General features: G+C 38.9%; 1 protein-coding gene across 2 annotated transcripts; it reads left to right on the top strand.

The window, feature by feature from the left end:
* The first annotated feature begins 238 nt into the window (after positions 1 to 238).
* On the top strand, positions 239 to 9,780 carry fip1l1b (FIP1 like 1b (S. cerevisiae)). Of its 2 annotated transcripts, none has more exons than XM_062428764.1 (17): positions 239 to 487; positions 1,636 to 1,690; positions 2,805 to 2,874; positions 2,994 to 3,106; positions 3,382 to 3,446; positions 3,577 to 3,687; positions 3,835 to 3,965; positions 4,236 to 4,354; positions 5,582 to 5,635; positions 6,192 to 6,215; positions 6,641 to 6,740; positions 6,874 to 7,030; positions 7,141 to 7,222; positions 7,935 to 7,990; positions 8,288 to 8,477; positions 8,590 to 8,736; positions 9,112 to 9,780. In XM_062428764.1, the coding sequence occupies exons 1-17, from the start codon at positions 409 to 411 to the stop codon at positions 9,251 to 9,253; spliced, it is 1,695 nt and encodes a 564-aa protein (XP_062284748.1). In that variant the 5' UTR covers positions 239 to 408; the 3' UTR covers positions 9,254 to 9,780. The 2 variants fall into 2 exon arrangements, with proteins under 2 accessions (XP_062284748.1, XP_062284741.1); XM_062428757.1 differs by having other exon boundaries at positions 9,109 to 9,780.
* The last annotated feature ends 1,357 nt before the right edge of the window (positions 9,781 to 11,137 follow it).

The following is an 11,137-nucleotide window of genomic DNA, read 5'->3' as shown; positions in this document are numbered from 1 at the left end:
CCTTGCATTCACACACATGGGCGGTTTTCAACTAAAGTGCAATTGAAATAGTTACGTTATTTATTAAATTTTAAATAGGGTAACTAATCATATGTAACCTACTACATTTCCAAATTAGTCCCTCAACCCTGTCCACAATGTTCATATTGTTAACCTTCTGGGTGTCCGCAGGGGGGCGCTGTCTTTTCTGGGTCAACACGCCGAGCTTAGCGGGACTCTTTCAATCGCTTCCGGCGTCACACTGACTCGCAGAGGTTGGAAATGAATCTATGAGGACATAATTAATTTTTTTGTTGCTCGTACATGCTTTTCCCCGCTGAAAGGAGAGATTGAAGGCGCGTTTTGTTTGCGGTCAGAGGAAACTTTATTTGAAGCAGCTGTCGGAGAGTCGCTGCCGGGACTGTGAACATGTCTGCGGAGGAGGCGGACAAAACAACCACCACGGATGCCAGCGCCGGAGATGAGGAGGAGGAATGGCTGTATGGAGGTAAAAAACTAGCACCTGCTCGCACAAACATAACCTGTCCTGCCCTGACAGAGTCATTAATTAGTGTGGCATTTACTCTGCTAAACAACATCATTGTCGGGTTTCGCTGCTAATATGAAAACACATGAGAGTTAGCCTGGGAGCTAACTGAGCTAAGTTAGCTTCAGTTTGATGGACACTTGTCGGCCTTTTGCAGCTGCATGCCTTTTGGCAGTCAGTAATTAAACGTGTGTCTGTCATAGTTTAAAACATATTGACTTACAATTTAGCTAAACGTTGTCTCTGTTTTTTTAGCTTTTGTTAAAGATAAACATTTTAATAGCGAATTTAGGTTGTACGGAGGCCCGCTGGGTTCAGTTCAGAGAAAAGGGTCCATGTGTAAATGTGTACTCTCACTTTAGAAATCTATTATTGAATTATTACCTTAGATTCATTAATGCAGTAGTTCTCAAAGTGGGGTTTACGGGCCCCAAGGGGTCCTTGAGCCTGAGGGGGTTTCAGGGGGGGAAAGGGAGCAATTTTTTCTCACTAAAAATCTGTCCAGAATTAACACAGTGACAGATTGTATGATCATTCTGGTCAGGGTCTTTATACATAATCTGTAGTAAAAAAGTAAAAAAATCTTATTGGGGGTCTGTGGTGTAAGTTGTGTCAGTTTAGGATTCCTTGATGTGAGAATGTTTGAGAATCACAGACTTAATGTATAGTAGGTAATGGTTGAGCTTATTTTTTACCATATCATGGTACTCTAGAAAGACACTGTTTTATAAACTGACACATTTTCTTGGTAAAATCTTCATCTCTGAAGTATTATTAACTATTAGCTGTCTAATAGATGTTGTTTTAGGAGTAGGTTTGCAACATTTTCCTCTTAAATGTAGCGTCACAGTAAAAAGGAACACAAAATGTTAACACTCAAATACAAATATCTCAGAATTGTGTTTGTTTAGATTTACAATAATGAGCAAAATGTATCATACATCCTACAAGCATAGTAAACTTATTAATCAGAGGGCACAGAGTGTAAACCATGTGCACAGATCTCTAAACAGAGGAAACAGATTTATTCATGGATCTTATTATTTCTCTGCTGACCCCAGTGGGGGTGCGTATGGATGAAATAACTTGCATGTCTTATTTTGTTTCAGATGAATCTGAGAGCAAAGACGAGGATGAAGAAGCCAAACTCAATGCTGCTGTCAGGTAACGAACATCCAGCTCAAACAACACAAACAACACAAACACATGATTTTTGTAAGACAGTTCTACGTCTAAGAAGACACCTGTTCACATCCAAAGTGGCAGGTGTTTTCTCACAAGAAAGCAAAAGTGTCCTGCTTATGACAAGAGCTGCAACTATTAATCAATTAGTTGTCAACTATGACATTTATCTCCAACTATTTTCATTATTGGTTTGATACATTTTTTAAAGAAGAACATTTCCAAATTCTCTGGTTCTAGCTTCTCAATATTTTCTGGTTTCTTTTCTATAATGGACAAAAGTAGACATTTAAAGACGTCATGTTGACCTTTGGGAAACAATGATTGACATTTTTCACAATTTTCTGATATTTTATAGACCAAACAACAGATTAATCAGTAATATAAATAATCATTAATTATAGCCCTTGTTATAAAGAATACAAGCTTCTTCTTGGGATACACATTACAACCATAGATGGGAATAAACTGCACACTCAGAGAAGAGAAGCTAACTTAACGCTTCAGTATTTGTAATCATTCACATTGAAGGTATTTACACATACTAATTAAAAAGTATTTTATTGCTTAATTTACAGATAATGCAGATGTAAGAGGACCCTGTAATGGCTTCAATAAACAACAAAATTGAGTTGCTGTCCAGTGAATTTATTTAAAGGAACTGCTAATCTATTTAGCAAAGACTGTTTTTTACGTTTGCGTCATTATGATAAAAGCACTTTTCAAAACAGAGTTACTAAATGCTTAACATGGAAAAACCAAGATAAAACAAATCAGCACAATACAATTAAATAAAATCAGAGCAGTAAGTACAGAGACTGGATCAGAATGAAATATGCAACAATAAAAGGATTAGAAATACAAAAAATAAAAATACTCTGCCTTTAAGTCAGAGGAGTTAGAGAGATTTTAAACCTTGCAAAGTGTTGCTTTGGACAGTTTTCAGAGCTTTAATGTATAATATATTAATAATATATTTAATCTAAAATACAGACATTGATTTCCTCAACATTTTTTTGGCCTGTTATCTGAGAACAGGTATCATATTTGGTCGCCGTGTGCTGTCATTGTTTTTAATGCTCCACTTTGTCCACAGTGCACCTGCAGACGCTTCAACGGACGATGCTGCTGGGGCACACGCTACAGGGAATGGAGTGGCCTCCGAGGTAAGGAGCTTTCACACTCAGCCACATGTTGTGAGGCTTTGTTTTGAGAAATACACAAATACTTTCCTTCCCGTTTTCAAATTTCCTTGCTGGTTCCTTCTTGTTTCTTGGTGTCTCAGGCCACTGGTGAAGCAGCAGGGGAGGATGTGGACACAGACAGTGACAGTGATGACGACGACGACGATGTCCGCGTCACCATTGGAGACATAAAAACGGGAGCACCACAGTACACGTAGGTTTGAGTAACATTGTGACATTTAGCAGATTCCCAAACAAAAGTTTTGTGTTCTCAAATAAAATGATTTCCGCAAATAAAGGAAACTGGGCACACTGCAGATGTAAAGGATTTTAAAAAGTAATTTTTTTGTCTCAACATAATTTGGGTGCTTTCACATGACGCAGTTTGCTCCATAATTGACTATTTCTGGTATTGACTTGTGTATGGTATAATATGTGGTGAATATGATATCAGTGACTGGGGTTTCATACTTTTTATTTGTCTTCCAGACCTTATGGAGCTCCACCTGTCAATCTTAACATAAAAACAACAGGCTCCAGACCTTACGGACAAGGTATGTCTTTGTTCTTAAATCTGTTGCTGTTCAGTTTGGCTTTTTCTTGTCTGCAATATTCACAATAAAACAGCGAACAAATTGAATGTGATTTAAATGCCTTCTAACATCGTCTGTGGTCCATTCTTAGTCACCTCAAAGATGAAAGGAGTGGACCTGGATGCTCCTGGAAACATCAATGGAGTTCCAGTGCTGGAGGTGGACATGGAGTCCTTTGAAGAGAAACCCTGGAGGAAGCCGGGTGTGTTTGTGTAGAACTTTATTAACTTTATTGCATTCTATAAAAATGTGTGTTTTTACCTTTGTGATGTGCATTCAAAGGGGCGAGTGTTTTTGACAAATGCATATTGAATAGCATGTATTTGACGAGCTGTGTGTGTGTGTGTAGGAGCGGATCTGTCAGACTACTTTAACTACGGCTTCAATGAAGATACATGGAAAGCTTACTGTGAGAAACAGAAGAGGCTGCGCATGGGCCTCGAGGTCTCAACTGTCGGCTCAGTGACGAGCAAAATCACTGTAAGAGACTCGTGCATATTCTGTCTTCATTTACCTCCCTTCTGTCTTATTCTTATTAAGCTATTCCTTCACATAAATAAGTTATATTCACAGCGTTTATTTTCCACATTTCAATATGACAAGACTAAAAAAGGACTAAATATTTGTTTGACTATACAGTAATACCATGATTAATTATCTGAGCTTTAACTAACGCGTGAAATACGATAAGGCTAAAGGTTTTTAGTTTTGTTTGTTTGTTTTTGTTTTATTATTCTTTTTCTTTCGTAGGTTCAACAAGGCAGGACAGGCAATGAGAAGGACATGTCCAGTCTTCCTGTTCACACTTCCAAGCCAGACTTCACATCTCCAGTTAGCCTGTACAAGTCTGCCGTCAGTCAGGTCACCAGGTAACGTCTCTGCTTTTACCTGCCTCATGATATCTGGGATTAAAATACACACGCACTCTCCACTACAAGTGATGTGCACAGAAAAAGAAGATTAATTAATCTTTTGGATTAAACATAGTGAGGTTAATGGGAGGAGTGGGAAAAGAGTGCAAAAGTAAAGGGGAAAAGGAAACACTATACACAGTTGTCTATCTTTAGAGGAGGACAGAAGGATCATTTTTGGACCATGCTGGTCTATGGCAGCAGTAGTGGAAAAATTGAAAAGGAAACATGGAGAAAAAATATTTCTTGTACTTACATTTAATTTTTTACCAGCTCAGACATTGTCTTGGCTAACACTGACACATGAAAACACAGCTGGCTACCTCCAGGTTCATCAGTGTCCCTGTGGTTAAAATAGGCCTATGTGTGTATGTGTGTATGTGTGTATGTGTGTGTGTGGCGATTCATCAAATTTTATTAGGATTTTGGCTACAATGATTATGAAAACAAGATAATCTAGATACAATTATTATTGTGCATCATTCTGTTTCGCAATGATGTTCTCGTTTTGTGTTTATAAATCCGATGTGCCCCTTACATCGGTGCGCTTTCATCCCTCCCTGAAAGCCCAAACTCATTCTGGGAATCCACATAAGAAGTGAGACATGAGCGCGTTCTGTTTGTTCAATCAATACCGACTCCGACCTGCGTACATCACCTTTGTCCAAATAAGCTGCCACCTCAGCAGCAGCTGCTGTGGAGCTGAGAGGACAGCGGCCACACAATTGCCTTCGTCAGGCGGACCGACAGCAGAAATTTACTATGCCAAAAATAGTTTTCATTCATTGATTTTATTTCTTCGCACTATGTAGCATGTGAGGGGAATCTGCCTGTAGTGTAACAGACGAGCTCACAGACACTCGGGAACCTTGATCAATTAATGTAGATAACACGTGTACAGTGGGATAATTGTGTGATTTAATCATTGTCTGTGCAGATTATGCTTCACTAAATGCGACAGAAATAGACTCAGACCGTAAAGAGATGCACTTCACTCGTGCATGTCTCAAAGTCAATGTGGATTGATACATTTAATAAAATGAAAGCGTTTGTTTTGTGAGTCAATTAGTAATCGTGATCCCAAAATGATCGCGATGATGATTTTTGCCATAATCGAGCAGCCCTACTCAGGGCAAATGTCACTCTCATCTCATTTACCCCCTTTCCTTTGTTTCAAAATGGTAGGATCTCTCCCCCTCAGTGGACTGGCCCGCCTCCTCAGGACATGTCCTATTATACGTAAGTGGGCATGGCCTTATTCCTGCAAGGTTAAATGGGCCTGATGGGGAAATGTGTAGTCATTAAAGGGAAACATTGCTATTGCTTAGTTTTATCTGAAAGATAAGTTTCAAAGTTTGTTGTTGCCATGTGTCACTTAAGACATAAAAAGATGTTAAAATGTGGTCCGGGTTGAAAAATACTGAAGTTTCTCTTTAAGACATGAAATGTGACCACAGAGAAAAACACCTGGTGTTACCTCCATGGCCTCAGAGATGCTTTTTGTTGCCCGTATTTATGGCTTTTGGGTGGTTGATGTGTATGTTTCATGAGGTAGAAAGTCAGAAAGAAACACCAGAGCTTCATCTTGTCAGCTGACTGTAACTACTATACATTAGTAGTTTTGTTGGTCTGACGTTAACAGAGATTTACTTGCTCTATATAAAGATTAAACATGCAATGTAATTTATCATCACAAACTTTTCTTATGTTGAAAAAATGGCTCACAACTTAATTGAAAATGATTTTAAGAAATGGAATCTTTACCACCTTTTGAGATGTGTTTTTTCTTCTACAGGATGATGAATACAGACCTCACACAGTAAGAAATAATTCAAGTTTTAAACCAGTCTGGGATTTTATTGATTGATATTAATTAGAGGGGAATTTTGGTCTGATTTGATTGGCAGAGATTCAAAACACACAAAAAAATGAAGAAAACATGAAGTCACCTTTTAAAGATGCACTGTTTTTGAAGAAGCACAAGTTGTCGTGTAATGGGGTCTTTAGAAATGTCTTATTTAAGAAAGCTGCTATAGTTACTGCTCTGGGTTCATAATTTATTTATTTATTTTTTTTACATTTGACAGTCGAGAGCTGAAGTAAAATGATTTAACAGACCTGAATAGTTGTTGTAAAACTGTCCAACTGGGCAGCCTGTGAAAATGTTTCATTTCCAAAACGTTCACATTACATAGATATTTAGTATATTTAGGTTTGTTTACTATTTGTCTATTCTTTATTCAGGAAGACGAGCGGTACTATAGATGTGATCGGTGGAGGGACGGCCACCATCAGCAGGGTTGAGGGGCGACGCAGACACAACTTAGAAGGCAACAATATCCAGGTACGGACAGTTACCGTGAATCAAATGAAAACTTAATGTGATGTTATATCGAGTATTATTGTTTCGTTATTTTTGATCTGATGGAATCTTTATGTAACCTCTCCTGTCTGTCTGTCTGTCTGTTGTTGTGAAGGTGATCTCTGAACACTCCACATCGGACACTGAACCTGCTCCTGCTAAGATGCCCGCCTTCTTCCCTCCTGGACCACTTCCTCCAAACATACCTCCGCCCCCTTTCCTCCCTCCACCTCCCAACGTCAGCAATGCACCGCCGCTCATCCCCCCGCCTAGTGAGTTCATGATTATCTTTCTCTTTTTCTCCGCTGGTTTCCAAATGTATTTGATTTTACTTCTCCTTCTTTATATATTTTGTTGTTGATCATGGATTTTGTTATTTTAGGGCTGCCCATCACTGTCCCTCCACCTGGTTTTCCTCCTCCACCTAGTGGGCCCCCTCCTGCTATCATTCCCACCATGGACAGGTATCACACATGCACACTAGAAAGCTTGGTCTGAAATTACAGAAGTGTTTTAAAATGCAACATTACTTCATTAGATGTAGGTTGATTTAATCTGATTTATGAAGCAAGATCAACAGTTTTAACTTGAATTTGAGGTAGATCATCCTAATGGGAATCTAAATGTTAAAATGTTAAAGCAAAAACTGTCACCATTTTAGAGTCACTCCCAGACTCACCATATATCTAAAAAAGAAAACATTTATCGGAGGAGTTTGTTTATTCTTCACTTTAGAGGTCATAGATTGCTTAATTTCACTGAAAATCTAGTGAGTCTGACGCTTGCCTCAAGTTTAAAGTCATGTTTAAGTTCTTAAAAAAAGTTGTATAATAAAAACATGAACCTAACAACCCAAAGCTCACTGTGTCAGCACAAACAGGCACATTTTGTAATTCTGCATTTGTGAGGACAACATTTTTTAGCCACATTGAAAACTGAAATATGATAAAAACCTCAAATCCTTACCTTGATTACAAAGGTAACCACTTGAAAGAGAAACCGTTGCCATCATGAGCCTGTTGGTTGTAACATTTGACACTCTATAGAGGTTTACACCTTGAGAGGTTGGACAAAATTAACATCATGGCTAAACAAAGTTTAACAATGTTTTTCACCGCTGCCACACACACACACACACATACTCTGTCTGTAACACGTCCTCTTGTGTTTCCACAGTGGCCACCCTGGAAGTTATGACGGACGTTCTGTCCCCCCGTACCCGTTCCCTCAAGGTAGAAAGCTCAAAAACATAATCTGATTTTTGAAGCACTGCAACACGACAAATGCTGCAATGTTATACATCAGAGATGAGATGCTGAAATTAGCACAAACAAAGATATTTGACAGATTAAAAAAAGTTTGAATTCCTAGTATCATTGGGTTTATTGTTCAAAACACAAATAGTATAACACAAATGTATAATTATGCATTGTGTCCTATTCTCATAATTATCTGTTGACAGATTAGTGGAGTAGAAGTCCCATGGCCTGCTAACATTTTAACACAAAGTATCGACTCTACCTTTTCAGGTGCATACCCGCCACCCATGGCTGGAGGTGTGCCCCCTCCTTGGCCCCCGATGATGGACAACTCTAAGCCCTGGGATTACTATTCCCGTCGAGACGACAAGAGAGACAAGGAAAGAGAAAGGCCCAGGGAGAGGACGCATGAGCGGGAGAGAGAGCGGGAGCACAGCCCCTCAGCAATGGGCTACACCAGGTGACAGATATACACACACACACGGTTTAAATATGTGATGAACAAAGTCTGATACACAGACTCATAAAATTATTTGTCAGTCTAAAGTTTTTGTCCTTTTCAACTGCCACAGTGAAGAGGAGCGATATCGTTACCGCGAGTACCAGGAGCGTGGTTACGGAGAGCGCCATCGTGACCGGACGAGCAGAGAGAAGGAGGAGAGACACAGAGAAAGGCGGCACCGGGAGAAGGAGGAGGGACGCCACAAGTCGTCTCGCAGGTATATTAACTCAGACAGATACACAGTCTGTTAAAAAATGTTTCTTTTTTCTTTTTTTTTGTTTCCTCTTTTCACCTAGTCTCACCTTCTCTCTTCCAACCCTTCGTCTCTACTGACTGTCTTGGCATAATGCTACCTCTTTGTCCTTCTGCTTGTCTTCTTGCTTGTCCCTTCTCCATTTCCCTGCCTCTTTTTTTTTTTTTTTTTTACTTATTGATCTTCCCGTCGTTCTTTGTCCCTCTCTTCTTTCTCCCCTTTTGTCCCCTCTCTCTTCTTGCCTTCCCTCTGTCTCTGATCTCTTTGCTCTCTGATCTCTTTTCCTCTCCTCACCTTTTGTCACTTTTGTCCCTTGTGTCCTTCTCCTTCCATTAGCAGCAGTAGCAGAAGGAGGCACGACAGCGAGGAGGGCGACAGCCACCGAAGGCACAAACACAAGAAGAGCAAGAGGAGCAAAGAAGGCAAAGAGGCGAGCGAGGAGATCAGTGCAGACCAAGGGAACCAGGAGGCCATGGAGTGATTGCAGTCTTTCCTCTCTATTGCTGTCTTTCTGTCTCCGTCTGTCCCTCCGTCTCAGGAGATGAGCGTAGACCAACAAAACCAGGAAGTCACTGAGTGATCGATGCGTCCTGTCACTCCCCTCTCCATCAATCTCCATTCTCCTCCATCCTGCTGCTGTTTATCCTCACCATCGCATCAGTAGGAGATTGGATGCAGCAGAGGAGGTGGTGAAGGAGGGATGGACATCCTTTCACTTAATCCATCTTTCCCTCACTAGCTGACATCAGACAGGGCATCAATCTGTCTTCAGCCCCTCTCCTCCCTCTCTCCTCGCCCCCCCTCCGATCCTCCTCTCAGAGCATTGCTGTAACAATTAGGTCACACTCAGAGATTTTGTTGCCTCTTGTTTCATGGTATAGATGATCAGCAGAATTTGCTCTTTTTCTTTCTTTGTTTGTTTGTTGCCCTTTTTGTTCTTGTCCATTATGAAGACATCTATAGAAAGCTGTCAGTTTGTGAAATTCAATTAAAAAACACTTTTGATAAGATGCCGTTTTGTGACTTAATGGAATAAATAATTCTTCACACACATCAGTGATTTGATATGGCATTTGTAACTATACTGTCTACCCATGATGCAACATTAAAATCTGCTTTGGAGGCTCAAATATTGTGACCACAGAAATTTGAACAAAATCCCAAGTCAATCCTATCAAACAAAAGAACGAGAGATTTGTTTTGTGCAGAAAATAAAATACACTTAAAAAGATCTCGTATTAGTTCATTTTCAAATGTAAACCAAAACCGTTATCTCTGATTCCAACAGTCAGGACGGCACCGCTGAGGTTATCAGTAGGTGAGGATAAAGTTCAAGTAAACTTAAAATTAATATTTGATTTTCAAATACTGCAACACGAACAGCATGTGAGTGTCTTTGGTAACCTGTATCAGCCCTAATCAAGAGATCACTGACGACTCCTACCTGGAGCAGTCTCTCTGTTGTCAATTTCTCAAAAATATTAACCATCAAGACCTCCCAACACTTGTTTTCAGACAATAGTTTAATATATTAACTCATATAGTAGTTACTCATGAAAATATTTTACATACTAAATGTGATCATCTAATAAAATGTAATGTTTTGTCATAGATTAAACTATTCAACAGTATAAAGAAGTTAAATCATCAACCAGCTTGAAAAAAATGCTTATATATTTTTTTTAACATTTTTTTATAACTGTTTCTATTGTTTTAGGCAATACATTTACAAACACAAATACATACATGAAACAAACAATGTGTGTTCTTTAAGCAGTATACTATACTAGTTTGACAAAATAATGCCTTCTGCTTACTATATTTTTGACATTGTCTTTATCGGTGAATTGGATTTGCTTAGTTGATATGCAAGTTCAGTAGCCACTGTGATATCATTATCAGTACTTAGTAATTTATTTACTGATTTAAATTTACTGTTTATATACTTTTAATACTGAAGTGGATTATGTTGATGACTGATGAGTAAAGCCTTAACTGGTGGAAGTTCATTTATAATGGAGTATTACCGCTTTAAGGTATTGCTTTCTTTAGTACAGTAAATGATCTGAATACTACAACCACTTTATCTGGCTGAAAAATTAAAATCATTCCTAATAATAATGATGCATTATTCATAATGCTGATGAATAAATTGCTTTTTCCTATTGAAAACAGCAAAAAAAACAATTATGTTGATAAAAGTCAAGTGCGAGGACCAGAGTGTAAACCTTATTTGTACTAATTGTATATGCTCATGAGTGTCAATGTAGGATTAGACAGGATGAGATTAAGTAAACACACACTACACTACAAAGTTTCCCTGTTTTAGGTGATCGGATCAAGATGCCATTCATTCCTCTAACAG

This window comes from Scomber scombrus, chromosome 2 (assembly GCF_963691925.1).
Source record: "Scomber scombrus chromosome 2, fScoSco1.1, whole genome shotgun sequence".
Classification (NCBI taxonomy): Eukaryota; Metazoa; Chordata; class Actinopteri; order Scombriformes; family Scombridae; genus Scomber; species Scomber scombrus.
The sequence above is the reverse complement of the archived record's forward strand: the minus strand, read 5'-3'. Positions and strand labels throughout refer to the sequence as shown.